Source organism: Loxodonta africana, chromosome 7 (genome assembly GCF_030014295.1).
Source record: "Loxodonta africana isolate mLoxAfr1 chromosome 7, mLoxAfr1.hap2, whole genome shotgun sequence".
Lineage (NCBI taxonomy): Eukaryota > Metazoa > Chordata > Mammalia > Proboscidea > Elephantidae > Loxodonta > Loxodonta africana.
In genome coordinates this window covers 10,787,217-10,815,187 of record NC_087348.1, presented here as the reverse complement: position 1 = coordinate 10,815,187, position 27,971 = coordinate 10,787,217, and the positions used below count along the sequence as shown (strand labels likewise).

At 58.9% G+C, this 27,971-nt stretch overlaps 2 protein-coding genes across 3 annotated transcripts in view; one reads left to right on the top strand and one right to left on the bottom strand.

Moving 5' to 3' along the window:
- The first annotated feature begins 1,752 nt into the window (after positions 1-1,752).
- On the top strand, positions 1,753-9,451 carry OTUB1 (OTU deubiquitinase, ubiquitin aldehyde binding 1). Its single transcript, XM_003419625.4, has 7 exons — positions 1,753-1,859; positions 3,380-3,441; positions 3,627-3,725; positions 7,499-7,617; positions 7,903-7,987; positions 8,106-8,300; positions 8,406-9,451. Exons 1-7 carry the CDS (start codon positions 1,802-1,804, stop codon positions 8,601-8,603), a joined length of 816 nt encoding a protein of 271 aa, XP_003419673.1. The 5' UTR covers positions 1,753-1,801; the 3' UTR covers positions 8,604-9,451.
- Positions 9,452-9,600: 149 nt separating this feature from the next.
- MACROD1 (mono-ADP ribosylhydrolase 1) overlaps positions 9,601-27,971 on the bottom strand; it is a 174,494-nt gene continuing 156,123 nt past the window's right edge. Inside the window, exons 4-11 of one of the 2 annotated variants that reach the window (XM_064287881.1) lie at positions 24,798-24,827; positions 11,395-11,511; positions 10,703-10,824; positions 10,577-10,607; positions 10,349-10,422; positions 10,035-10,116; positions 9,893-9,926; positions 9,601-9,729 (exon numbers count right to left, since the gene is read on the bottom strand). In XM_064287881.1, coding sequence (XP_064143951.1) covers positions 9,922-9,926; positions 10,035-10,116; positions 10,349-10,422; positions 10,577-10,607; positions 10,703-10,824; positions 11,395-11,511; positions 24,798-24,827 — 461 coding nt within the window. In that variant the 3' untranslated portion in view covers positions 9,601-9,729; positions 9,893-9,921. The remainder of the gene's footprint in view (positions 9,730-9,892; positions 9,927-10,034; positions 10,117-10,348; positions 10,423-10,576; positions 10,608-10,702; positions 10,825-11,394; positions 11,512-24,797; positions 24,828-27,971) is intronic. The other variant, XM_064287880.1, reaches the window with a different exon arrangement.

Genomic DNA, 27,971 nt, shown 5'->3' with positions numbered 1-27,971 from the left:
GCTGCGTTCCAGCCCTGGGGTTCCTTTCACTCAAGGCAGCTGTGTTTGCTGTCCTGACCTGTAGTCCCAACCCTAGCTCCCTGTGGTGACTCCCTAGTCAAGGTTAGGGGCGCAGGGGAGTGGCTTATAGCTATTTTAAAGATTTTAAAAAGCCAAATAGAAACCATGTTTTGTCTTTGGTTTATCTTTGCTCTTCGTTTGGTAATACCAGTTCTCTCCCGCTGATCTGATTGGCAGTTACAGATTTCACTATTAAAATAGGGAAAAGGAGTGAACGGTTTGATAGGTAACGGGGTCCAAATACGGTGGGTCCTTCACTTTCTTGAGCTTGGAAGCAACCCCGAAGGCCCAGTGACCTCACTGAGAGTCATTTTAAATGTTGTGGGACACAAATCTGGCATTTGTAGCATTGCTGTGAGAAGGCTGTGGTGGGCTGAATACCTGGTGAGCCCACCAATGTATTTTCATGAATTAAGGATCTGACTGGGACTTGGGCACTGCCTCTTGGAGTGTTAAAAGACCACTGTCATGAAAAGGGCCCTTGGTGGTAGAAAGTTGGGAACCAGAGCCCCAAGCTGTAACCTAAGTAACAGCATCTTCGGCTTCCAAGGCCTTGAAAGAAAAAAAACTTTTTAATTAAACCTTTTGAGATAATTAACGGGCAATTTTTTAATATAACTTTTATTGTGCTTTAAGTGAAAGTTTACAAATCAAGTCAGTCTCTCACATAAAAACTTATATACACCTTGCTACACACTCCCAATTACTCTTCCCGTGATGAGACAGCCCACTCCCTCCCTCCACTCTCTCTTTCTGTGTCCGTTTCGCCAGCTTCTAACCCCCTCCACCCTCTCATCTCCCCTCCAGGCAGGAGATGCCAACATAGTCTCAAGTGTCCACCTGATCCAGAAGCTCACTCCTCACCAGCATCCCTCTCCAACCCATTCCTTGTCCAATCCATGTCTGAAGAGTTGGCTTCGGGAATGGTTCCAATTCACAGGCAATTTTAAGAAATAATACAGAAAGATCCAGTGTACCCTTTAACTGGTTTCCCCCATTGGTAACATCTTGCAAAATATACCAGGATAGTCATTTCCATCTCCACAAGGGCTCCTGTGTCCTTTTTATAGTCACACTCACTTCCCTGCCCCGACCCCTTCCTTACCCTCTGGGAGCCACTAGTCTGCTTTTCTCGCAGAAGGGCAAGGGGCCCTAAATTAGGTTCTGAGGCTTTGGCCTGGACACCAAAGGAAACATCCTTTCTGCGGGAAGCGGTTCATCAAAGCGCCCTCAGAATGCAAGGCTCCGCAGAGGGGCAGACACACCCGGGAGTCCCATGGCTCTGAGCGGCATCACGATGTTAGCCTGATTTCCTGTCTCCCCGGCCAGATGCTCCTCACTGCGGCTACAATCGCAGTCGAGGAGCTCTGGAACCCCCTGCAGGAATGTTGCCTTAGGTGATTTTAATTTCATCTGCTTACTTATCCCAACACGGTCCGCATTTCAAACTGAATTGGCTCCAGGAGGCTCTTATCACCCCCGGGAACTTTGGGAGCCTGGGGAGGATGGAGCCAAGCCAGTGTGCAGGGTGGAGAAGTGGGCAGACGGCGGCCTTCCTTTCACAGGGCCTCGGACCTGAATGCCTGCGGCTGCCACATAGGACCCTAGAGCCGCTGGATTACGCCCGAGGGTATCCCGTTGCTAGGGGCGTTGCCAAGGAGAGGCCACAAGGAGGAGCTCGCTTCCGGGAGGAGGGCAACTGGTAACCCGGAAGCGGTTATCTGTGCAGAGCTGTTTAAAGATGGCGGCGGAGGAACCTCAGCAGCAGAAGCAGGAGCCGCTGGGCAGCGACTCCGAAGGTACTGATCGGGGGAATGATGTCTGCCGGGGCGGGAGGGGCTGATGCCGGGCCGGCCGTCCCCAAGGAGGTTGGGAAGAGGGGGCCGCTGGCGGCCGGGGCGAAGCGCGCGGACGGCCCCTTCCTCCGCCTCCGCTGCCCTCCTCTCCCCTCCCCCTCACAATGGAAGGAGCCGCCGCCCCGCCCCCGCCCAGCCCTTCAGCGCCGGGGCCCGGGGGCCGAGCCCGCTCCCCGGGTCCGAGCCGGAGGGCTGAGGCCTGGGCCGGGCCGAGCGGCCGCCGTCCCCAGAGGCACCCGAACCCGCAGGGCGTCGAGCTCCGCCGGGGCGAGCCGGGCTGCGGCGCACAAAGGACCTGCGGACCGTTCGGATGCCGCGGGCCGCTCGGGCTTGTGAGGGACTTGGGTGTTCGGCCCTGAGGCCTGCGGCCTGCCTTTCCTGCCTGGGTTCTGTTTTCTCCGACCCCGAGGAGGTGGACATTACCAAAATGGCCCCGATTGTGCGGGCAGCGTTTTGCACCTCCCACTCTCTCCTTTTTCCACCTACAAGTTAGGCCCTGGGGACTGAGTAGGTCACTTTGGTGGAAGGGCAGCCCTGTTGCAGGGGTGTGTACAGTATGACCCGAGGGCCAGCTGAGAATCCAAGGTGGTCGGCCCCAGAAGGAGCCTTCTAGGTCATTCCCACCACATACACACACTTACACGCTTAACCGCACACACAAGAGACTGAGACTTGGGAAACCCGGGCCCCTAGGAAGAGATGTGGTCCCGATCACTGAAGAAAGAGCCAAGACCAGAACTGAGGTCTCCTGGCTACTCGCCAGCGGTTGGCCCCTGATGGTTCTCTAGCATTTACTGGTGTACCTTCAGTCCCCCCTACTCCTCGTGACTTTTCAGCGAGGGGAGGAAGGTGGTGAGCTGAGCCCCATTTTACAGGTGAGGGACTGGGCTGTGCTTTGAGGGAGCAGAGGAGGGGCATTGTGGTGAAGAGTTTAGACTGGGATTAGACAAACCTGAGTTTGACCGACACACAGCTTTGTACTAGTTTCAACCTTGGGTGGATTACTTCACCTCTGCAGCTGTGTAGTTGTCTGTAAGATGGGCGTCATTAACAATACCAGGACGGCAAGAGGATGAGGGATGTAACTGTAAAGTGCAGGCTCACAGGAAGCTCTCGTCTAGCCCAGGACTCTGCCTCCTCGTCTTACTTTCCCCAAGAGACCTGCCTGGCCTCCAGAGCAGTCCCAGGTTGCTGGGAAGCCATGCTAGAAAGAGGAGGGAGGAGGCGTCAGAGCTAGAAGAATGACTCTTGGGGGTGATCAGCTCTACCCCTTTTAAAGATGAGGAAACAGCAGGAGAAGTGACTTTGTCAAGATTACACAGAGTAGGGTGCAGCGGTGTGTAAGATGCATGCTTCCAGACTCTAAGCCCACCTTCTGCCCCTGGGCTGCTCTTGTCCTGGCCCACCTGCCTGGAGTGGCAATGGCTGGGACCCATGTAATCCTCGACCTTACCTTTTTCCAGGTGTTAACTGTCTGGCCTATGATGAAGCCATCATGGCTCAGCAGGACCGCATTCAGCAGGAGGTGAGGGGCTGTTGTGCGTGTGGGAGGCCTCATTGTGGGATGCATAGGCTGGGCTTGAGGCCCTTCAGCTGTCTCCTTTCCAGGCTCCGTTAGGTGCTCGGTACCCTTCATTTAGTGCCCTGGCTGCTAGGTGTGGGTCACCAGCTCTGCCTGCCTGAGCATGATGGCTGTCCCACCCCTTGCAGATTGCTGTGCAGAACCCTCTGGTCTCGGAGCGGCTGGAGCTCTCGGTCCTGTACAAGGAGTATGCTGAGGATGACAACATCTATCAACAGAAGATTAAGGTGGGGGCCTGGCCACAGGGGCAAGAAGAGTGTTGGGGTGGGGGCAGGAGAGTGGCTGCCTCAGACTGCTCCTTAGTGTGTCTGGGCTCAGGGGATAGGGTGATAGGGAAGACTTCTGGTTGCTGGTTTATAAATGTGCTGGCTTTGGAATCAAAAAGACCTGATTCAACCTGGTTGTCACTTAGCAGCTGTATCCTTGTCAAGTGCTTCAGTGTATCTGTAAAATAAACCCATTGCTGTTGAGTCAATTCCAATTTATAGCGACCTATAGGACAGCATCTAGTTCCATTGTGCCGTGGGGTCACCATGAATCGGTGGTAACTTGATGACACCTAGCAATAGCCCATAGCGTAGGGTGGCTGTGAGGTAGAGAGATGATGCCTATGTGGGGCCTGGGTCAGGCCCGCAGGTAGCCAGCGTGCGCTGTGTGCTCGTGTGGGGCTGATCATCTGGGACTGCGGCAGAGCCGTGTCCCTCAGCCTGCCTCCTGGATCCTCATGGAAAGGCAGGCAGCTGTTGGGAAAAGGCGCCTTACAGACCTGTGGGCAAGGCATTCTGCGTCACCCACAGAATGGGGTGAGTCACTTAAGCTCTCAGTGTTTTCATCTGTGGTGATGGGTACGAGGGAACAGTAGACAATAGGCACAGAGTGGGGGCTAGTAAATGTTACTCCACCCCGAAAAATCAGAGGTGCCTAGAACATTCTACCTGGAAAGAGGGGCCTTCGGGGTTATCCATTTCGGGGGCAGGCAGGTAACCCAAGTGATTGAAGATGGCCAGGACATCAGGTGGTAAACAACGAGGGCACCACGGCCCCAGTATTAGCCAGTGAGTAGGGAGTGGAGGCCGCTGGGACAAATGGGAATGGCCACACCTGCCACTCCATTTTTGCCAGATGTGTTTTTCTAAGAGAAGGCAGAAATGATGGCTTTTATGTGAAATCTCTTGGCTTCTAACGTTGTTGTTGTTGTTGCTGTCGAGTTGGCTCCGACTCATAGCGACCCTGTGTGTAACAGAACATAACCTTGCCCGGTCCTGTGCCATCCTTACGGTTGTGTATTATGTTTGAGTCCATTGCTGTGGCTGTTGTGTCAATCCATCTCATGAAGGGTTTCCCTGGAAGACTTCCTTTGGCTTCTAATAGTTGACAGCTAATTCAAATTTAAAATGTTGTATGGGCCAGCAACACACGTGCAGGCTGGATCCAGCTGTGGATCGACTTTGGTCAACTAGGACCCCTTGCTGAGAGTGTTTGTGACTTACCCAAGAGGGCTGCAGAGAGAGAAAGGCACCGATTCTGGAGCCTGACAGACCTGGGTTTGAGTCCTGCCTTTACCACTCCCAGCTATGTGATCTGGGGTGCACCTGGGTTCGAGTCCTGCCTTTACCACTCCCAGCTATGTGATCTGGGGCACTGGACTTCTTAGAGCCTCCACTGTTTTCTTGTCTCTGGGTGGACGTGCCTTGTGCCTCACAGGGCCAGTGTGAGAACTTCGGATGATGGTGGTCAGGTGCTGAGCTCAGTGCTCAGCATGCAGCTGGGGCTTAGTCAGTGGTGACTTCCTCCCTCCTCCACGTGGCAGATGAGTGGAACGAGTTCCCCATTTCAAGACCTGTTACACTAGGCCACCCTGGTAAAATCAGACAGGATGGGCCACTCAGGTTTTTCACATGAATTCATTCAGTAAATGCATGAGTACCCCTGTGCAGGAAGTCTGCCTCAGGGCCTGGCACCCTCGTCATGTGTGCTGGGCCTAAGCCACCTGTTCTCCTTGGGAGGAGAGACAGCCTAAGCCCCGTATGCAGAGCCCACACAGATCTGGGCACGGACTCGCCTCATCTGTAGAGTGGCCTCCTGTGAGGATTAAATAGGGTAATGGATATTAGCCCTGAGCAAAGTGTTTGGCAGAGAGTAAGTGCTCAGAATGAGTACAGCGGCAGCCCACCACCTATCTGTCAGTGTGTCGTCCTGTGGTGGCTTGAGTGTTGCTGTGATGCTGGAAGCTGTTTCCCTGGTATTTCGAATACCAGTAGGGTCACCGGTGGTGGACGGGTTTCGGCAGAGCTTCCAGACTAAGACAAGCTAGGAAGAAAGGCCTGGTGATGTGCTTCCGAAAATTACCCAGTGAAAACCTTATGGGTCACACCAGAGTATTGTCGTATATAAAAACCAGCTGCCGTTGAGTTGATTCTGGCTCACGGCGACCCCATGTGTGTCAGAGTAGAACTCTGTGCTCCATAGGGTTTTCAGTGGCTTGTTTTTTGGAAGTAGATTGCCAGGCTTTTCTTCCCAAGTGCCTCTGAGTGGACTCAAACCTCCAACCTTTTGGGTAGCAGCCAAACACCTTCACTGTGCCACCCAGGGACTCCATTGTCCAAGATAGTGCTGGAAAATGAGCCCAAACATACCAACAGTCATGAAGATGGCACAAGACCAGGCAACAGTTTCATTCTGTTCTCTTACACCGAATCTAAGGCAACTAACAACAACAATGTAGTGGCAACAATGATTTGGGCTTTTTGTACTAATTGTGTGTGGTTTGCTTAACAAATATTTATCGAGCACACACTGTGGTCCACGCAGGGTTTTAGGTACAGGAGATGGAGTGATGTCTCAAACTAAGAAATGCCTGCATTCATGAAGCTTACATCTCAGTGGAAGGACTGACAGCAAGAGAGAGCTACAGACATAGTATGTCAGGAGGTGGCAGTTGCTGTGAGGAAAAAGAAAGGAGATAGGGAGCGTGGGGGGCATTTGCCGTTTCACCTAGGGTGGTCTCTGGAGCCTCGCTGAGAAAGTAGTATCTGAGCTGTGAGCAGGCCTTCCTGTCTGCGAACACAGTAGGCAGAGACCTGAGGCAGCTTGAGGAGCTGCAGGGAGGCTGGTGTAGCTGGAGCGACTGGGGGGAAGGAGAGGGGTGGTAGGTCAGGGCAGGTGGGGGGCCGGAGTGAGGCAAAGCCATGGAACAGGTCAGTCCGTTGAGAATAGACTGCAGGGGGCCAGGTGGACACAGACGTGTGAGGAGGTCTCTGCAAGAGAACAGGTAGGAAGCAGTAGTCAGTGGGAGCAGGGTGGTGGTTGGGTCCTAGATACTGAAGGCAGAGCCAGAAGGATTTGTTGTGGGCTGGATGGGGGTGTGAGGGAGAAGTCAGCAGTGACTGCCGAGTCTGTGGCTGGGACAGCTGCAAGGCCGGAGTCGCTGTTCATCGAGGGAACGCCTTTGTGAGGAGCAGATTCCTCAGGAGGCTGAGAAGCCTATTGGGCAGTTCCGAGGGGGTGGAGGTAGCGGTTGGATGGATGAGTCAAAATTGGGGTTAAGGTCTGAGCTGGGGTGAAGATGTACGTTTAGGCCGTTTAAATCTCCAAGACCAGATGACATCAAGAGTGAGCATAGTCTAGAAGCGGAAGCTGTCCCAGCCTTGAGCAGGGTTGTGCAGGCCACATGGTGGTGCCGCTCACATGGTGTAGGACTCGGGGGGTGTCACTACCGTCTTCTGGCAGATGGCAGTAAGGTATCTCCAGGAAAGGGGCCAGCTGGTTTGGTGTTGGACTTCCAGAGATTAAGAGAGATGAGGAGACTCAGCTGGTGAGGTAGGAGGAAGACAAGGTGGGGGACTAAGTAGATCCTGTCACTGCTGTCAGCAGCCCCGGGAATCCAGAGCCCAGGATGGCATGTGGCTGCCCACTTGCGTGTGACCTTTGGGGGCGTCCCCTTGGCCAGCCCTGGTTCTGGCTGGTGTTAATGGGCTGTGGGGTGGGGCTGCCTCTGCAGGACCTCCACAAAAAGTACTCGTACATCCGGAAGACCAGGCCTGACGGGAACTGCTTCTATCGAGCTTTTGGATTCTCCCACTTGGAGGCGCTGCTGGATGACAGCAAGGAATTGCAGCGGTGAGGCGGGTGGGCACCTGGACACCGAAGGAGGTGGGTGAGGGCTTCTGGAAGGGCTCATGGGGCTCTCTCCTCCCTCTTGATGAATAGGAGGTACAGTTCTACCTTAGATCAGACAGATGGGCTGGGTTCCGCTGGTGGTGTCTGTTCTGAGCTAGATAGGGCCCAGCCTGGTCTGAGGCCAGACAGCACTGGCTGTGCCCCTTGCCCTGGGCTGGCCTCTCTGGGCCCTTGGACTTTTGGCCAAGGAGCCCATGCTGGTTTCTCTCTCCCTACCACCCACAGGTTCAAGGCTGTGTCTGCCAAGAGCAAAGAGGACCTGGTGTCCCAGGGCTTCACCGAGTTCACAATTGAGGATTTCCACAACACGGTGAGCCCGCCGCCCCAGTCCTAGGCTCAGCCAGGGCCCAGGGAGGTGTGCGTGGCTGTGGTGGACTGGCCCCATCTTCTCCTCTCTCATCTTGCCCTCTGTTCCCCGTGGGTGGCAGTTCATGGACCTGATCGAGCAGGTGGAGAAGCAGACCTCAGTTGCCGACCTGCTGGCCTCCTTCAACGACCAGAGCACCTCGGACTACCTGGTGGTCTACCTGCGGCTGCTCACCTCAGGTTACCTGCAACGCGAGAGCAAGTTCTTCGAGCACTTCATCGAAGGGGGGCGGACCGTCAAGGAGTTCTGCCAGCAGGTGCCGCCCCTCCCCCCTCCTCTTTTTCTGGCCTCAGGGTGGGGGGCACCAGGGCTGGGGGGAGTACAGAGGGTTCGGGGGACCTGACCTGCACCTGTGCCGCAGGAGGTGGAGCCCATGTGCAAGGAGAGCGACCACATTCACATCATCGCACTGGCCCAGGCCCTCAGCGTCTCCATCCAGGTGGAGTACATGGACCGCGGCGAGGGCGGCACCACCAACCCGCACGTCTTCCCCGAGGGCTCAGAGCCCAAGGTCTACCTGCTTTACCGGCCCGGACACTACGACATCCTCTACAAGTAGGGCTGCTGCCCGCCGCTGCCAGGCACCAGACATGTACAGAGGTTTTTTGTGGTTGTAAATGGTCATATTTCACTCCTCCCTTTTTTCTGTCACACCACCTTCCATGTTTTATTAAAGGGGATGCTGGTGGTGAGCCGCGTGTGCGTGTCCCTGCTCTGCCCACCCACCCGCCTGGCTGCTGTGGTGTCTGGCTGCCCCCCTGCCCCCCAGGTGGGTCCCTCCTTGCCTTCCACCCTCAGGCCTCCCCACCAGGAGCAGTTTTGAAGGGGCCAGGCCTCTTGGGGACCTCTCCTGGTTACCTAGATCTCTGCTCTCCAGGCTTCCCCCCTTTCCTCCTTAGCTGAGCTCCAGCCCAGGAACTTCCATCGGAATCTTGGAAGTTCCTTGGGAACTTGCCCAGAGATCCAGGACTCCGGAGGCTTCCAGTTGCTCCCACATAGGCCCACCTCTGCTCTGCTGTCCTGGCCCCAGACCCTCACTTCCTGCCCTTCACCTGGGGTCTGCATGGTTGGGGAGCCCGGGGTGGAGGGGGCCTCCATGATGGTGGAGCTTGGCTCAGGGCAGGCAGAGGAGTCGGGGCCCCCACAGTGCTCCCCAAGTGGTGCCAGCCCTAGGGGGGAGGGGTAGCCCCCTGATCTGGGCAGGGCTTGCCAGTGCTCAGTTCCTCCGCTCCCCTGCACTAGCGAAGCCCCCTGCCTGTGCCTGCTTTGCACCCCCTGCTTGGGCTGCTGTTTGCATTGCCTCCCTCTCACCTCCACCTCTTCTCTCTGCCCCAGCACAGGCGGGGTCTTGGCCCCAAGGCTGTGAGCTCCTTGGGGCAGGCCCTCAATAAATGTGAAGTGCTGCTGCCTGCCTCTGCTGTCTGGCCCCTACCTCCACCCACCTGGCTCACCAGGAGGTCTTCCCAGCCCTTTTAAGCCAAAGCATCTGGCCAAGGACTCCCACCCACACCTGGGGGGCCTCCCCTCCCCACAGCCAGTCAACGCTCAAACAGTGGGAGCTGCAACAAGGCGATCTTTATTGAGGGGCTGAGGGCCAGAATGGGGTGGCCAGGCCCAGGCCCAGCTGCAGGCTTCGGAGACCTCTCCTCAAAGCTGGGAGCGGAGTCCTGCAGGCCCTGGCGGGTCTGAGGGCAGAGTGGTGAGGTTAGGGGGAGCAGCGTGCTGCCCCAACCGCCCAGGCTGCATCCCTGGCTTCCCAGCCTCTGGTGTGTGGGGGTGAGCGCAGGCGGGCGGGCGTGTTAGTGGGCGGGAGTTAGTGGGCAGCCGCACAGGCTAGGCCCTGCTTACCGTCCCGGCAGGGTGGGCATCGGGTGCCTTCAGGCTGGAAGGCAGAGGACAGTGAGGACCCGCCCCGGGGGTGGGATGGGGCTGGCGGGGGCTGGCTGGGGGGGGGGGGCGGGCGCCGTGGGCGGGGCCTCGGGGCACGTACCCACGGGGAAGTAGTGCGGGAGCCGCTGCCGGTAGATGTCCTCGTCCTTCTCCAGGAACACGCAGATGACCAACCGATCCACCTGCAGGAGGGGCGGCTCAGCCTGGCGGGGGCTCCCCAGGCTCCTCGGCCTCTCACTGTCCCGTCTTTCGGTTTTCACCGGCCCGGCCCTCCGCTCCCGCCTCCGCTGCACCCTTCCGAGAGAGGCTCCTGGGTGTGCGCCCTGCCCCCCGGGCGATGACTGGTGGGCCGGCCAGCGGAGTCGGGGTGCGCCCCGCCGCCCTGCCCCACCCCCGACCGGGCCCAGGCCTCACCTTGTCCTTGTGCTGCTCCAGCCACTCGCGCAGCGCGGTCAGCACCACCTCGGCTGCCGCCTCATTGGGGTAGCCTGGGGGCGGGGCGGGGCGGGGCGGGAGTGAGCGGGTCTGCCCCGCCCCCGGCGCGCCGGGACCGCCCCTTTCCCCGCCCGCCCCCTCCCTGCGCCGGGCACCGCCCCCATCCTGCCCCGCCCCGCCCCGCTCCCTCCTCCCCCACCCACTCACCGAAGACTCCGGTGGAGATGCAGGGGAACGCCTAGGAGCAGGGAGAGGGAATCGGGGCACCGTGAGTCCGGAGCGCTCCCGCCCGCCTCCTCCCGCGGCCGCTTCCTCGGGCCCCGCGGCTCTTACCACCGAGCGGAGCCGGTGCTCCAGCACCAGGTCGAGGCTGTTCAGGTAGCAGCTGCGGAGCTCGCCGGCCTGGCTGGCGCTGGGCTCACCGTGGGCGATGGGCCCCACCGTGTGGATGACGTCTGCGGGGGACGACTGGGTCAGGCCGGCCTGGGTCCCCACGCGGTCCCTGCCGGCCTGGGCCCTGGAGGGGACAGAAAACAAGCCTCCCTCCAAGTTCTGAGACTCCGGGGAAGGGTCCCACCGAGTGTAGCCACACATGGGTGCCCTCGGCCTGAACCCACTCATGACACTGACCCCCGTATCCACAGCGCGATGGCCAAGGGCAGGCCTACGTTGCGCAACTCCCCCCACTGCCCCGTTGGGATCCGGCTGGAGCACAGGGTTCAAATGGGTGCTCCAAGGCGCTGCCCGCTTAGCTCTGACCGGCTCTCCAGGTCCTCACCCCTCTCCTGGCTCTACCCCCTACCCCTGCCCATCTGCGTCCAGCGTGTGCGAAGGGGGGCCAGGTTCTTAATTTAGGATTAAGAAGTGACCCCGAAGAGGCCTCCAGTTCTGTGGGCGCCGTACCCCTAAGCCCCCCAATTGTACACATGCGCTCCGTCGTGCCTGCGCAGGCTAGGCCCCCGGGGGGTGCTGAGGAGCAGGGCACCCCGTCTGTGCCCCATGGGTGCAGGGTGTCGGAGACTCACACTTGGCTGGCAGCCGATAGCCGCCAGTGATTTTGGCCTTGCCGGTTTCGCAGCTCTGCAGGGTGCGGCATTCGTCGGTGAGCAGGGGCCCGGCGGCCCGGTGGATGCAGCCGTCCACTGCGGGGGCGGGAAGAGTGAGCCGTGGGCTCCCCACACCCTGAAGGGCGAGGCGCGACCGACCCCATTTTACAGAGACGGCTGAGGCCCATTGAAGACTCCCAATCCGGAAAAGGCCCCCTCGGCCGTGCTAGGTCTCACCGAGCATCGCCCCTTGCTCCCGCTTTCTCCAGCCTCTCCCACCCCCTCACCCTCTATTTGTCAACTGAGGAAACCGAGGCGCAGAGGGGCCTCCCCCGGCCCTAGCGGGTAGCAGCGCAGGTGGCCGGCAGGGGGCGCGCCCGGCCCACCTGCTCCTTCCCGGCCGCGCGGCGGGAGCCGAGGCGCGGCTGGGGCCTCCGCGGGAACCGCGGCCCAAGCCTGGGGAGGGGGACGCTAGCCCCAGGGCTTTGCCCGCGACCAGCCCCGTCCCCGCCCGTGCCTCAGCGTCCGGCCCGAGGAGCCCGGGCGCGCGGACCAGCATCACGCTCACTGATCCCGGGGGCCGCTCTCGGAACGCGCCGCGGGGCCTCCGCAAACGCTCGGACCCACTTCCCAGATGAGGAAACGGAGGCCTTCTGGTTACAAATGGCAGAGCTGATCCGGGGCTCGCGCCTAGGCCCTGCGGCTGCGTCTCTGCGCCACGCGGGCAGGGGACCTGGTCGCCAGGTCCCGTCGGCGCAGGTGTCTCCGGGCGTGGCAGCCCTACTTGTTAATGAGTAGCCTCGTTAGCGCAGCGAGCTTAATTGGGTCTGGGCCTGGGCTTGTTTATTCGAGGGCGGCTCCCGGGCCTCGCGAGCGACCCTGGGGACCTGGGCCCAGAAAAACAAGTCGGGCGCGGCGGGAGGCACGGAGGAGCCCGGCTTCTCGCCCCGCCCCGGCGCTGGGGCCTCAGCCCAGGCTGAAGAGGCTGCTCCGCCTCTGACAGGCCCAAGTTCAAGTCTGAGACGGGCGAGTCCCCTCCCCTCTCTGTGCGACAGTGACCTCTCAGAGGAGGAGCTGGCGTCCTGGCCAGAACATGACCCACCCGGGCAGCTCCCCAGCTCTTAATCCACCCCAGGCTGCGCTTGGCGCTTGTCACAAAGCTGGGCAGCAGGAAAGGGCAGCATTTCCCCATTTTAGAGATGCAAAAACCAAGGCCCTTTCTCTTTCATTATCCCCTTCCCAATGTCTTGGCACAAGCCCAGGACACCAGCTGTGCCACTCCCCTCTTTATTCTGCTATTTTCTCTGTGGCTGTGGGTTCAATTAAACCTAATTTTGCAACTTAGCTAAGAGCTGGTACCAGGGGGTTTCATAAAACATCTCAGGGTGGGGACGGGGGTTTAGAGGGGTTGCAGGACCCTGGTGAGGGGCTCTGGTGCTGAGTTCCTCTCACCTTCTCTCCTGCTGTAGTGGGTGAGGTGGAGGCAGGAGGTGGGGCCCGGGAGGGCCTGCGTTTTGGGTGCAGGTGCCACACAGTGGGTGTACAGCCTGGCACCCAGGCATGTCTGTCTTGGCTATGGCTGCAGGTGTCCACTCTGCAATGGCAGGGGCTGTGAAGCTGGGCAGCCTGGGTTCAAATCCCAGCTCCACCAGTCACAGCCGTGTGACCCAGGACCCATCTCTTAACCTTGCTGAGCCTCAGCTGCCTCATCTATTAAATGGGATCATAGTAGTACCCACCCATAAGGCTTAGGGTTGCTTAAGCTAGTATGCATGAGTGAAGGTGATGTGAATGTTGGCTAGCATGATGCCCAGACAGTCTGGGCATGTGTGGATGAGGTGTGTTTCCCGGCACAGTGTGTACAGAGTGACTGGGCATAGGGGGAAACTCAGGGATGTGTCTGAGCTGGCTCCTTGGGGGCCTCCTGGCCGGGCCCCAGTGGTCTCAGCTACCTGGCACCGGGCTGCCTGCTGTCTCACGGAGCTAACCGCCCTGCAGGCGACCTTGATGGGTTGTGCAGTCTGTGCGGAAGTGGAGCTCAGCAGGATCTGTGTTTCAGGGACTTAATGTTTCCTGGAGAGGTGGATGGGCCTGCAGCCAGGCCTTTGGGGCTGACCTGGGGGCATGGGGTGGGGGTGGGGATCAGTGCGAGCAGAGGTCTTAGGCTGGAGCCCCCCCAACCCCTCACAGTGTCCAAAGCGGGCCAGGGCCACGTGACTGCTCTGCAGGCAAGGCCCAGGGGGCGGTTCCCCCAGTGCAGAGATGAGGTTCTGGGCACCTCCCCTGCCCTGTACCCCCAACAAAGCAAAGCTCAGACTGGCCCTGGCATTTAGTCTCAGCCGCCTGTCTCCCGCCTACCTGCCTCCCTTCCCTGTCCACACCAGCGTTGTGGCTTCCTCTGACCCCCAGAGGACCTCCCTCCGGCCCCCGGCCTGCTCCAGCCCTGCTGTCCTTAGCCACAGGCCTAAAGGGCCATCCCCTTGCCCCACACTGCTCGAGGATCCCTTAGCTCTGACCCCCAGCCCTGCCTGGCTCTGACCTTCGGCTAACCTGAGCTCTAGAGACTTGGAGAAGGAAGCTACCTGGGGCCCCTCCCAGGGAGCTGGCCCTCCTCCCCGCTCCCCACCTGAGCCACGGACAGCTAGAAAAGGCCCACAGCCCTGACCCTGGGGGCCGCCTGGTAGGGAGGTGTCCAGAACTCATACCCGGCTGACCCTTGGTCCCCTCTCTGGCCCCTCAGCCACATCCAAACCTCAAACCTCCAACTCAACTTCTACCCCTACCCCCGAGGCAGCAGAACACATGGGTGGCGGGGCCTTCCTCTCCTTGTGGCCAGGAGGGGCCTCTAAGGCCCACCTGGCTCCTCAAGCACCCCTCCTCCCGACCTTTCAGCTCCCTCTGATCTGGCTTCTTAATACCAGTCACTGAGGGCCCTTTTATCCAGCGCCTGTTGTCTTGTTTGGTTCTCACAACCACTCTAGGAAATACTATTATTTTTCCTGCTTTATAGAGGAAGAAGGAAACCCTGGCAGCACAGTGGTTAAGAGCCACAGCTGCTAACCCAAAGGTCGGCAGTTCAAATTCACCAGACGCTCCTTGGAAACCCTATGAGGCAGTTCTACTCTGTCCTATAGGGTCACTGTGAGTGGGAATCGACTGGATGGCAATGGTTTCGGGTACTTTTTTTTATAGAGGAATAAACAGGCACAGAGAGGGTGAGAAGTTTCCCCAAGGTCATACAACTGGAAACCAGGGGGTTGGGCTCTCAGGCTCAGCCAAGCTACTTCCTCTAGGAACATAAAAGGGCTCACCTCTCTCTGAACCTCAACTCCTGAACCTCCCTCCCACCCCTGGTTGTCTGGCTCACACCTATGCGTCCTCAGCCAAACACTGGGAAGGCACAGTGTATACCTGCTGTCTCCACTCCTCAGCCTCTCTTCACTGCCAAGCCCTGCAACCTGACCCCTGTCCCCCTTCCCCCATCAACACATCCCTCTCCCAACAGAGGGACCGCTGTCTTGTCTTCTGAGGCTGCTTCTCTTACCATTGCCTTTCTTGACTGTTTGGCTACTGCCACATGGCTGACCACTCCCGCCACCCAGACAGGCAGGCTCCCACCTTGGAGACCTCCCTTCCTTTCCTGCTCTCTCTTCTTCCGCAGGCCGCTCCTCAGATGCTGCTGCTGCCTGGAGGCCCTGTCGGCCCTCACCTGAAGCCCTTAGAGCCCTCTCTCTGCCACAGCCCTGGCCTCTGTTTCAGCTCCAGCCAGGGAATGTGGCCACCACCAGCCCTCCACCTCAGAATTCTGCCCTCTGCCCTGGTCCTGGCCTAGCCACCCTGCTTGGGAGACCCCGATGTGGTGTGGTGCCCCCTGCCCTCCTGCCAACAGCGTGGACTGCGCAGACACGCTCCTGGCCTCCACACCCTGCACTTGGCCTCAACCCTCACTGAGGTCTCCAGGGTTTCCACTCACACCTGACCCCTTTCCCTTATCTCTCCTGAGCCCTTGGCCTTCAATTCCCTCCCCATGGAAGTTCCTCCCAGTGGGGTGAGGCTAGGTTGGGCGGCCAGGGGCTGGAGGGGCCCTCCTCAGAGCCCCAGAGGCGGAAGGCAGGCAGGCTCCTGTGGGGGCCTTCTCACCATCTCACAGAGGCACTTAGGATGTGCTGGCCCCTATTTAGGGTGCTGTAATATTCATGAAGGGAAGATTAGATATTTAAATTTATTCAGCAATAAATGCGTCTCAGTGGGGGAGCATTCCTCATACTAAACAAACAAGCAAGCAGGGGCTAATTAATTATTTACAGGAACACAAGGAGGTCTGTGGCCTGGAGGATGAGGGGGGCAGCTGTGGCCCTGCTGAAGGGCAGGGTATCCTGGCTGGCCCTGGGTCTGCTCCTTCCTGGTCACCCCACCCTCCAGCCCCTCCAGCCTCCAGTGGGGCTGGCCCCCTGCATGACCCCTTCCGGGGTTTCTCTTCCCAGAAATTTTGTCCACAAGCTTGCTGGTTGCTTTGGGGAAGTCACTTAACCTCTCTGAGCCTCAGAGGGTGGTGGGGAAGGCTGAGGTAGTCTATGGGTGGCCAGGGGTGGACACTGGGCAAGAGCAAACGGTCAAGATCATCACCATCAACACCGCGACAGTTGTCTTATCTCTACTATCGCCACCCCCCACCCCACCTCTGCTCCCAAACTCCCTACATTCAGTTCCGGCTCCCCCACTCCCCCCATTTGAAATGTGAGGAGACGGAAGTCCAGGGGAATTGAGTGACCTATGTAAGGTCACACAGCCAGTCAGAGAGGAGCAGACACTAAGACCTGCATCGCTAACCTCCATTCTACAGAAGTAGAGACAATGGCTCAGACAGGTGAAGCTACTTTCTTAGAGTCACACAGCCAGGTTGTCCTGGACAGCCTCACCCCCTGCCCCTGACTTTCCTGGGCTCCTGTGGGCCCCCAGAGCAGGGAAGAGAAGAGAAAGGGGCATGGAGCCAGGTCAGTGGTGGGCACTCAGAGCAGGGGCTGGGCTGTGTCGTTCCCTCCCCCGCATTGTGCCCCCCGCATTGTGTGAGCACCTCGTCTGGTCCCTGCTGTGCTCCTGGACCAGTTTCATGGCCTCTTGGGCTCAACTTCCTGCCTCTGAAGTGAGCTTGCTGGGGCTATGTGAGCACAGCTCCCAGGGACAGAGTGGACCCAGCCTTGTGAGCTTTCCAGACCCAAGTCTGCCCTGCCCTCCACCTGCTCCTCCACCTCCTCGCTGTGTGACCTCCACCTTCTTGTGCCTCAGTTTCCCCATCTGTAAAACAGGGTGGGTAACAGCACCTCCCTCCTTGCTTGCCATGGGCGTTGAGTGAGAGACTGATCCAAAGCACCCTGCCCTTCATCTCATCATTACCCTCTTTTATAGATGGGAAGACGGAGACTCAGACTCCCTTGGCAGGAGACTCCCCAGACCCCTTCATCCTTTCAGAGGCCTCTTTTACCAGCGTACCCACTGCCAGGGTGTCAAGGAGAAAGCTGTGAGCAGGACTCTTGGCCGGGCCCTCACCCCAGCCGCTGAGGCAGAGAGGCAGCAGAAGGCAGGAGGGGCAGGTGAGAGGGCTTGAGGGAGGTAGTGCGTCGGCATGGGGCCTGGAGGGGTCTCGCCCTAGGGGCCACTCTGAACCTGGACATCTTGGCAGGGGCACAAGAGGTCCTCGCCCTGCTGGCCTGGGAGCTGGGGAGAGCTCCCACCAGCCACACCTTGAGCCACCCAGGCCTCAGTCACCTTTCAGGTCCTGGATTTCCTCTGAGAAGCAGGGCTCCTGGGCACATGGGAAAGCTGAGTCCCCTAGAAGGTATCAGCTGGGACTGGAGCAGATGCCTGAGCTGTTTGCACCCCCAGGCCCCAACTGCAGAGAGCAGACCCCTCCCATAAACCCTGATAAATGACCCACCCCAGGGACTGCACCCTTATCTCTCCAGGCCCACCCCCCACTCTCTATCTCTGGCCTCGATTTGCCTCCCAGGCTTTGGTTGGGCCTTGGACACCAAGATACCCTGTGATGCCTGGCTGTCAGGACCACCTTTGCCTCTGCCCACTCCCTCCCATCACTCATTCAGTCAACAAACCCAAACAGGGCCCCACCATGTGCCAGGCTGGGCTTGGCCCACTGGGGACGCAGAGCCCACCCTTGCCAGGCCCAACACTGGCAATGCCTAGGTGGGTGGGTGCCCCGGGGAGAAGACGGATGGATGGTGGCGCAGCGATGTGATCTGAAATTCATTACAGGGTGAGATCAGCTCCTTAAATGGGGATTTGAAAACATTAGGGCTTCATTATGTACACAACGGCAGTGCCTCATTCATCATGCAAAAATCACTCCCGTTATTAAAAATCCCTGTGGCAGCTGCAGGCAGGGGCTTGGCGGCATCTTACCCGCTGGGGGTGGGGCATGGCCCACGAGGTGGCCCTGGGAGGCGCCAGAGTCCCATCATCCTGGGTAAGAACCCAGGTGGGTGAGAGGGGTGGGAGAAGCGGTTTAGCTCCGGGGACCTGGTGCCTCAGTTTCCTTATCTGCAAAGTGGAGATGCTAAGCCCACATCCCATAGGGCTGTGGGCCTGAAAGAAAATGCAGGGAGAGAATCAGCAAAGCACTGAGCGGCACCAAGGGAGCGCTGTTAGCACCACTGTCATCATCTACTGGGGTCAGGCTGGGTGGCAGGAAGGCCAGGGCATTTCCTTGGGGAAGGGTATGTCACACCTTTGCTCATAAAATCTCTCGTGCTCCCAGAAGTCCATGAAATAAAATCCTCAACACGAAACAGAGCACTCAAGGACCCTCTGGGGCCCTCCAGCCTGTGACCCACATCGTCTCTTGCCTCCCACGGCCCTCTCCCCTGGCTCTGAGCCACTGCATTCTAGGACAGTGCATGGAGGTTGACACCCGACTGGGAGGTTGACAGGGAGGAGACACACGGCTGTAACTGTGGGGCAGGCAGTACACGTGGGAGGAGAAAATAGAGCCTGAGGGCGACCAGAGGGCAGACAGGGAGGGGGCGCTGTTCTGAGGGAGGCTGTGCTGAGAAAGCATCTTGGAGGAGGTGGCACTTGAGCATAGCCCCAAGTGAAGAGAAAGAACAGAACTGGCTTTGGGCAGATGGGGAAAGGAGAGTTCCAGGCAGAGGGCTCAGCAAGGAAGGGCAAAGGCCCTGTGGCAGGCGTTCCAAGAAGCACTGGTGGACAAGTGGTCCAGGGAGACCGTAGGAGGGAGGGGACGCACCCTACAGGCAGCCACAACCCCAAAAAACCAAACGCATTGCCATCGAGTCGATTCTGACTCATAGCAACCCTACAGGACAGAGTAGAACTGCCCTATGGGGTTTCCAAGGACCAGTTGGTGGATTCAAACTGTCAACCTTTTGGTTAGCAGCTATAGCTCTTAACCACTACACCATCAGGGCTCTGGACAGCCACAAGCAATTGGAATTTATTCAGTCCCAGCGGGAAGCAGCCATCGGAGGGTTGTAAACAGGTGTGGGATGTGGTCTGAGATGTCTTCTGAGCCCCTTTGCTGTTCCCTCTGCCCAGAATGCCCTGCCTGTCTCCCAAGCATCACTGCCCCACACTTTGCCAGACTCCCACCGGCCTGAGCCTGGCGCACAGTGGGCGCTCAGAGGAGTCTGTGGCCTGGCTGCTTCCCCTGGGGTCCAGCCCAGCCTGGGGAGGGGGGACAGACCACACGGGCCAGCCACAAGCCACAGAGGCCATGTTATCTGCCCGCTGTGCCAGGCCACAGCTAATCGGAGCAGCCAGGGCCAAGCCTTTCCTGGGGGGCCACAGGAAGCAATCAAGGATTAGTGGTGCTGTGCGCTGGGAGATACTGCCGAGCAGGGGCCAAGTCGAAAGTGAACGAGGCCCGCGGGTCCGCGGTGGTCTGTGAGCAGAGGAGAGTGGAGAGTGAGCGAGCGAGACAGAGCCGGAGAGAGAGCCAGAGAGAGAAGAGGAGAAAAAAAAAGGGCAAGAAAGACTATGAGAGACAGAGAGAGCAACAGAGAATGAGAAATGAGAGGGAGACAGCGAGCGAAGGAGCGAGAGAGAGAGAGAGAGACACGGAGAGGGAGGGAAGGAAACAAGGAACGTGAGACTAGGAGAGGGGGAGAGAGAGAGAGATCCGGAAAGAGCATGAGTGACCCACAGAGACAGACGGGGAGGGAGACAGAGAACAGGAGAGAGCGTGGGGTCGTGGGGGCCTGCGTGAGGAGAGGAGAGGAGAGGGGCCCAGGTGGCAAACAACCTGCGTGGCAGGTTCCTCACATATGGTGGAGAACACCATAGTGGGGTCTGGGGGAGGTGCCCGGGCTGGTGATAAAGGGGTACGGGGCAGTGAGGCACTTGGCACAGTCGGCTGGCACACAGGTAAGCACCTACTCTTTGCCAGGAGGTGAGGAGAGACCAGTGGACAGCCACCCGGGGGTAGTCTGATGGGGGAGGCAGTTGGAACTTAATCATGCAAATGGGAGTCTGATTAGCAGAGATGACAGAACGCCAGCCCCCTTGATAAGCAGACTCCCCCTTGATAAGCAGACTCCGTTTTGTGTGGCTATTTAAATACCAACAGCCTCCCCAGTCAGATTACTCCCCTAAGGTCACACACTGAGCGTCTGTCCTCTCTGGGTCTGCTGTTCCCCAGCATTGAGGACAGTGCCAGGCACTGAGCAGTGCCATGCACACAGCAGGCCCTCCACCAACAGCTGCCGATTAGCAGAACAGAGCAGCACAAGGCTGGGCTGGTAGCTGTGTTAACACGGCAGGAGGTTGTAGCGGGAGGAGAGAGCAGCCCTCCAGCACAGGAGCAGGATGTGCAAAGGCCCTGTGCCAGGAGAGGGTTTCGAGGGAAGCTGTGCCACTGTGGACCTGTTTGTGGCCTCACTCGAGTCCAGCCACCCTGGCTTCTCTCGGGTGTGAGCGAGATGCCTGGGACACACGGGTGGTGTGGGATGCACATGGACTCGCAATGCAGGTGTAGGAAGCAGGAGACGTGCAGAAGCCAAATGGGCAGAAAGTATGGTGGCTGCACCCTCACAGGCATGAAGGTGAGGGTAGGCCTGGGGGGATCACTGACCTCCAGAAGGGCCCAGGCAGGGTGCTGGCGTGGGGCGTACTTGGTAGTGAGTGTGCGTGTGCTGGGGAGGAGGGTGCCGTCCTGCCCTGCCTGCCTGCCAGGGTCCAGCCCGACCCATTCCACCCACCCCTGGAGCGGGTCCTGGTGGAAGCTGCCCAGGCGGGCGTGGAGATGGCAGCCACGCGGGCGGAGGAAGGCGGCCCTGAATTAATCTGTCACTGAAGCCTGGCCGTGGCAGGCGCAGTCATGATTTAGATGAATAATTGAAACGCTCCGATACATTTATTATCCCTTTAGTGCAAAAGTGGCAGAGAAAGACGAGGGGTAATTGAAAAAGAGCGCACAAATCTCCGCGAGAAAGCCGGCTCCTTATCGCCGAGTAAACATTTCAGTCCTAATAAACAGAAGAGACGCACGTCAGGGCCCTGTCGATTCCCATTCTGATTTAGGGCCCGCCTCTCTTCTTACCATACAATAAAAAAAAAAAAAAAACTCATTGCCATAATAGGAGAGTGTTTTTTTAAAAAAATTTTTTTATTGAGCCAGTAAAAGGCTGAAAGCAGGGGTGGGCCTGGCCATCCCTGGCCTTCGGGCTGCAGGAAGGCTCGGTGGCTGCCCTGGCCCGGTCACACCTCCCCACTGCAGACACTAGACCTGGTGGATCTCTTGCTCCTTCTGTACCTGGAAAACTCCTATTCAGCCTTCAGGACCCAAGTCGAATGCCCCCTCTGCTGGGAAGCCTCCTACCAAACAGGTCTCTTTGAAGGCAAAGCTGAGTCCTGAGTCCTAGCACCTGGCACAGGCGCCCCACTCAGAAGAGAACTTGGGGAAGGAAAGGGGAGGCTTCCCTGAGACTCACTGGCCAGCACCTCTAGCTTGGCCTCAGGGCTTAATGGGGCCTAGCTGTGGAGCAAGGCAGGCCCAGGAGTCCTGGACCCTCCCAGGTAAGTCCTTTCAGTCCCCTGGGGGTCTCTTGGTTGAGGTTGGGGGTGCCAGGGAGACTCCCTTCCCTGCTTCCCCAAGGCCCCCAAGCTTCCACCCTGAGCCACACATTTGTGGTAAAAGCAGTGGCTCACTGCACACAGCCCTGCAGGCTGCCCCAGCCCCTCCTCTGCCACCCAAACCCATGTGTGGGCTGCCTGCTGCCTCCCCCACCAGCCTGGACAGTAAGCCCAAGGGCAGGGCTGTTAGAGCTGGGTCCCCAGAGGGTACAACATATCGGTGCCATGAATGCTTACTATTTACCACTGAGCTCGGAATCCCCTAGAACCCTGCTCTCAGGGAGAGTCCATTCTAGCAGGTGAGGCAGCAACAAATACTGAATACCAAATACAAATCTTTGTGTAAGTGCCCTGGGCTGGTGCACTTTTAAACAGAGTGGTCAGGGCAGGCTGAGTGGGATCCAAGCTTGTCAGTACATGGATGGGTGGGTGCGTGGATAGATGAGTGGATAGATGGGTGGTGACTGATAGGTGGATGGGTAGGGGAGTAGAGGCCTGAACCTCTGCCAGGAGAAGAGCGAGGGGCCTCAGGGGCCCCATGGGAAGACTGGGGTCTGCCTGGGCAGTTGGATGGGACCTGGTGGCTTCCACTGGGGCAGATCGTGCTCTGGAGGGGTTGAGGCTGGGAGGGGCCAGGAGACAATGGGGGACAGAAGTGGCAGACATGAGTGCAGGGGACATCCAGGGGGGTCTGGGCGCTATCTCCATTCCAGCCCCAGGCAGCACCAGCCCCCACCATCCAGCGTGGTCCCCAGCGTGGTCCCCTCCCCCAACCTTGTTCCAATCACATTAGCAGAGTGACAGCCCCAGTGAGCACTCTCGGAGGCTTCATAAATCTCGGCCGTGTTAAAAGGCTGGACTCCGGGCCCACTTCCTCCCTGGTCCCGGCTCCCCCATCGGTCTCCCTGTCAGGTGGGGGTTGGGATGGGTGGGGGGTGCTCTAGCCTTCTCCTTGCTCCCAACGCATCATCCTCCCAGCCTGGCCAGAGCAGGTGCCCTTTGATCTCCCAGAGTGAGGTAACTGGGCCATCTATGAAGCCACTTGTCCTGCAGAAAAACTTGGTGGCTGCCGTGGCTCCCGGAGGGTAAGGCTGTCCCCACCTTTACCTGTAGTTCATTTGTTCATTCAACAAATATTCATTGAGCACCTACTGTATGTGCCAGACCCAGTGCTAGGGACTGGGGATACAGTCTTGCCCTTACATCCTCAGAGAGACAGACGATAAACAATGAATGTAACAGACAAGCAAATTACATGGTGCCTTATTTTTTTTTTTTTAGAAGGAGAGGGGGCACAAGGAGGCCAGGGTGGGCGGAGGGGGCCTTGCAATTTCAACAGCATCAGGGTAGGCCTGAGGGAGAGGCACGAAAACCAAGGCTTGTAAGAGGTGAAAAATGTAGCCACATGGCTGTCTGGAGGAAGGGCATTCCAGGCAGAGGGAAGAGACCATGCAAAGGCCCTGAGGCAGGAGTGAGCCCGAACTTTCCAGGAACTACATGGAGGTGCGTGTGGCTGGAGCAGAGAGTGTGTGTGGTGCGGGGTGTAGAGGTGAGTCTGGGAGGTGGCTGGGGACCTTGTGGGCCACGGTGAAGACTCTGGTCTTGGCCCTGAGTGAAGTGGAAGCCCTAGTGGAGTCTTGAGCAGAAGAGGGGCAATGACCTAACTCGGGTTTTAAAAGGTCCACCCCTTTTTGGTGATCCTTTGTCCTCCGGCCCTGAATCGCTAAAAGCCCAGCCCCTTGCCTGTCTCGGAGGCTCCCCCTGGCCCTCCAGCTCATCTCCTGCCACCCCTTCTCCTGCTGCACCCCGACCACTCAATGCTTTCAGCCTCCCCGCGCCCACGTTCTCCTTCACTGCAGGCCTTCGCCCATGCCATTCCCTCTGCCTGGGACACCCTTCCCTCACTCCTCACCGGGCTCACTACTGCCCATTCCTTAAGTCCCAGTGGAGACTACCTCCTTCCAGGAGCCTTCTTCCTGCTGCTCAAGTCTGGGGAGTTGCTCCTTGCGTCCCCCATCATAGCACATATCACCCCATATGTAATGGCCTAGAAGTGGGTACTCAGTCATGGGTTGATGGATGAATGGACAAAGGAAAGGGGAGGCTGCAAACAGAGCATAGTAGGGGTCAGGTCCACTAGGGCCTCCAAGTCCCCTAAAAGGATGGGCTTCAAGGAAGACGGGTCCTGGAGGGTCTGTTTGTAGGTTCGCAGTCCCAGCACAGCCCCCTCCTCATCTGTGAGGTCGCGGTGACCTCCATGGGATGGCTGGAGGAGACTGAGGGGAGGGAAAACATCTCCAGCCACAAACAGCCCCCATCCACATCCTGGCTGGTCACCGACAGCTCTTAACACCACTCTTTTATTTATTTCTGACCTTTGCTGCCCCTTTTATTTTTCCCCCTTTTAAAACCTGGCCTGGGCCCCACCACCGCTGCTGTAAACATGGCCCCAGGGATTTATCCGACGGCGCATTAACCTCTGGCCCCCGCCTCACCAATCATCCTGCCGCTGTGCAGACACCGGGCAGCTTGGCCAGCTGGGGGCCCAGGCCTGGGGGTGGCGAGGGCCTGGTGCCCTGAGCCAGGCAGGGCTGGCCAGGGGAGGAGGGCGGGCATTGGACATAGACCCCCCCTCTGCACTTTGGTACCGGCTGACCTTGGCCTGCATCCTGGGGGGCCAGGCCCAGCTGACTTCTGACCTCATGCCAGCCTGGCCCTGCAGGGACCTCTGCTTCATGGTGGTCGTCAGCAACAGCTGCTCCCGGGCAAATGTTTACCATGTCTGAGCTCTCCCACCCTGTGAGGGAGCTGAGCAGGACAGAGGTGACGATTTTGACCTTGCAGACGGGGAAACTGAGGCCAGGAGGACCCAGGGCTTCAAAGGTCACATGGGCAGCAGGGGCACAGCTAGTCTGGACTTTTCCACCACACCTGCAGCCTCCCAGCCCCAGGGCTGGACCCATTTAAACCCCCCAGGAGTCCCAACCCCCAACTTAGTTATAGAGCAGGAGACCAGAAGGGTAGGTAACCTGCCTGGGTCACCCCCGTGAGGGAGCCAGGCCTGCTGTCCAGGTCTCTGGCTTTTTCTAAAGTGATGATGGATGGAGCAAGGGTGAGAGTGGGAGGCAGAGGTGGGGATGCTGAGGGGGCTGGGAGGATGATAGGGAGGCTGCGGGGAGACCAGAGGGCAGTAGGAGGGAAGCAGGCGTGGAAGGAGAGAGGCCACCATACCCCCACAGCCACCCCTCACTCCCAGACAGCAGAGAGCGTCTACTCACCACCTCCGCCTCCGAGCAGGGAACTGTTGGCTGCAAGAGACAGAGAGACAGAGGCAGGTCAGTCAGGAGGGGACTAGGGGTGTCAGCCTGAGCGGGGGCTGGCCCCAGAGTGACAGGCCCTGGTCCCTGGGCCTCCAGCCTCTGGGCAGAGGGTCCCTGGGCCTCTGGGGCTGACAGTGGGAGATGAAGGAAGGGCTGGAGTACCTCTCCACTGCTATTCCCAGTCGGCCTGGAGTTGGGGGGTGGCCACCAGGGTTCTGCCTACTCAGCCCAGAGCAGCTGCACGTGGGACCAGAGGAGGCAGCGGCCATGCTTGTCTTCTTCGTTCTGCCCAGAGTGCCTAGGGCAGAGCTGAGGCTAGGACGGGGCAGCCCTGGTCCCTACTCTGGGGGCTTGCAGGCTACCTTGGACACAGACTAGAAGCCACTGGGAAGCAAAGTGCTTCACTGCAACCCTGGTGAGTGTAGGGACCGAGCACCCAGGGACTGAGCAGGGAGGGGCATGAGAACTTGAACCAGGGTTGGGAGGTGCCTGGATGAGGGCAACACAGTGTGGGTATAAGGGTCCTCCCACCCCAGGCAGCACAGTGCAGGGACGAGAGCATGGAACTGGAACCAGATTGAGCCGTGTTCAACAGATGGGTGACTTGGGACACCTTGCTCGGTGCCTCAGTTTACCCATGCATAAAATGGGAAGAACAGTAGGGCCGACTCCCAGTGTTGGTGTGAAGCTCAAAGGAGAGGAACTCTCTGCTTTGGGCTGTGGGGGCGGGGCTTGACCCCCATCCCCTCCCCAGACAGGAAGTGGCACTACCAGGCAGAGCTGGACTGGTGGCCGCAGTGGCTGCCGCTTTCCTGAGCAGCCCTGTCCATCTCACTCCACCTGGCCAGCTGCCCCCTCCTGCCTCCACATGGGCACTGACACGGGGGCAAAGCTAGGCTGGCAGTCTCCACCCGTCTGCAGGAATGTTGGGGTGGTACAGTCCATGCCCACCCCTCCACTCCCCTCACTCACCCCACCCAGCACCCTCCCCAGCCTGGGGCCCAGCTGCCCCTGTACTGACTGTTGGTGCTAATCAGAGGGAGGTGAAGGTGAGACAGGGCAGGTGCCGTCCCATCCCCAGACCCAGGAGCTGCCCAGGCAGGGAGCCTGCAGTGCCTCAGCCCCATGTCCCCAGGAATTCTGGCTCCAAGGCCAGACTTTCAGCTCCTCACACAGATTCGTCACCCACCCCACCTTCCCGGGTCCTATTGTCTGAAGAAGGCAGGGGACCCAGAGTAGAGCCTGAACCAGTGGGGCCACTTCTGGGCTGCCGGGCTCTAGGCCTTGGTGTTGTGCGGAAGCTGTGGACGCTGCTAAGTGGTGTCAGGGCCATGCCGAGTGGCTGGTCTCCCAGAGCTGACAGCTCTTCGCTTGGGGAATAATTAATTCCACAGCCTGAAAACCCAGGGCTGCAAGTTGCCACGTTACTTGCGAGATTAATAAAAGCAGCTAATTAAGATGGAGAGGCTGGGCTCCCAGAGTGGGGCTGGGGGGCTGCAAGGAGCCCACAGGAGGCGGTGAGGCTGAGCCCAGTTGCTGCAAAGCAGGGAGATGCCACCGGGGGCACGAGGTTTATGAGACCGCGGATGGCCTGGCTCCCGAAGGTGCTGGATGCAGCTTTTGCCCCAGGAACACACGTTTCAGCTGGCTGGCAAGGGCTGTTTGCCAGGTGCCAACTGAGGGCTTCACACAAATGAGTTCATTTGTTATCAAAACAGCTCCATGAGGGAGGCGCCCTGTCCCATTTTACAGATGAGGAAACCGAGGTTCAAGAGGTTGAGTTGAGCAGTGGAGGTAGCAGGATTAGAGTCGGGTCTGCATGACTCCAGAGCAGGCAGTCCTCAAGGCTCATGGCCCAAGGGACTGTCGAGGAGAGACTGCCCCCTGGGCTGGGGCCTCCCTCTAAGCCAGGCCCTCTCAGATGCAGTCTTTACCCCACCCACCAGCAGGTCTGGCAGGCGTGCATGCGCATGCGCGTGTGTGTGTGGGGGGTACTCCTGGAGGCAGGAGCTGGGCATCTAGACAGACTGCCCCTGAGCCCACGGGGCACATGGGGCCTCTTGGGTTGGCCCGGGGCCAGCTTTGGCCCCTTCAGGCCATGGGGCAGTCCTGGCGGCTGTCAGAAGCTGCCCTCCATGGCCCCCCACCTCCCCCCATCACCTCTCTCTCTTAATTAACATCGGCCGCAAATGAGCTGGCTCCAGCTCAAAAAGGGCACGGTGCCAAATGGGTTGGCAGCATGCCTTGGAGGGGCGGGGAGGGGAGGGGGCGCTGACCTGCCACTCTGCAAGCCCCTGTCGGAAGGAGACGCCAACCCCTGCCTGCCTAGCACCCCAAATCCCACCATGGGTGGCCCTGCCTGGGCAAGGGGCCTAGGGTGGAGCAGGTCCATGATGCCCACGCGCCAGGGTCGGATGACCCAGTCAGCAAGGTAGGTGTGGGTTTACTGGTGCTGACTTAGTAATCTGCAGTGAACAATTCACTACAGATCGGTGAGTAAGCACAAGTAAGCCCATGCTTACCTTGCTGACTGGGTCATCTGTTTCTGCCAAGGACTGTAACTTTGAAAAGAGGCTTTGGTTCTGTAGGAAGGCGCCGTGGGGCTGGGAGAGAGACAGATGCCAGCCATACCTACAAGCAGAATCTTTCATGTGGTGAAAAAAATGTGAAATTGTTCACTACAGATAATCTGGTAAGTAAAGTAAGCACAGTAGAGAATAATCTGCCCCTGTCACGTGCCCAGCAACATGGAACCCCGAGGAGGGAGGCGGGGCTGGGATGGAGGCAGGATTTCACCAGGTGGAGCAGAGAAGTGCAGGCCAGGTGGTGTTATCTGCCACAGGTGGGAAAGGGCAGGTGCGGCCCAGCCCAGGGCTCGGACTTGTGCACACAGAGGATCTGGTCATGGGCCTGCCCATGCCCTCAGGGTGCATTCTGGGAGACTGGTTCTCAGCGTCCCCTCTCCCCCACCTACCACGCCTAATGGTCCCATGGGTAGGGGCTCCAGGGGGAAGGACAGCCACACTGGTGGTGTTTTTCCCCTGGGCCCCCTGCTCTGGCCCCCTCCCCAGGGGTTTTGATGCTCAGCCACACAGTGCCCCATAATGCTGTCCTAAGACCCCCACAGCTGGG

What these genes read in the sequence shown, in the direction of transcription:
- OTUB1 (XM_003419625.4), top strand. Translation starts at nt 1,802, where the DNA reads ATGGCGGCGGAGGAACCTCAGCAGCAGAAGCAGGAGCCGCTGGGCAGC. An exon ending in GACAGCAAGGAATTGCAGCG is followed by an intron (nt 7,618 to 7,902) that starts GTGAGGCGGGTG and finishes TACCACCCACAG; the next exon opens with GTTCAAGGCTGTGTCTGCCA. An exon ending in TTGAGGATTTCCACAACACG is followed by an intron (nt 7,988 to 8,105) that starts GTGAGCCCGCCG and finishes CGTGGGTGGCAG; the next exon opens with TTCATGGACCTGATCGAGCA.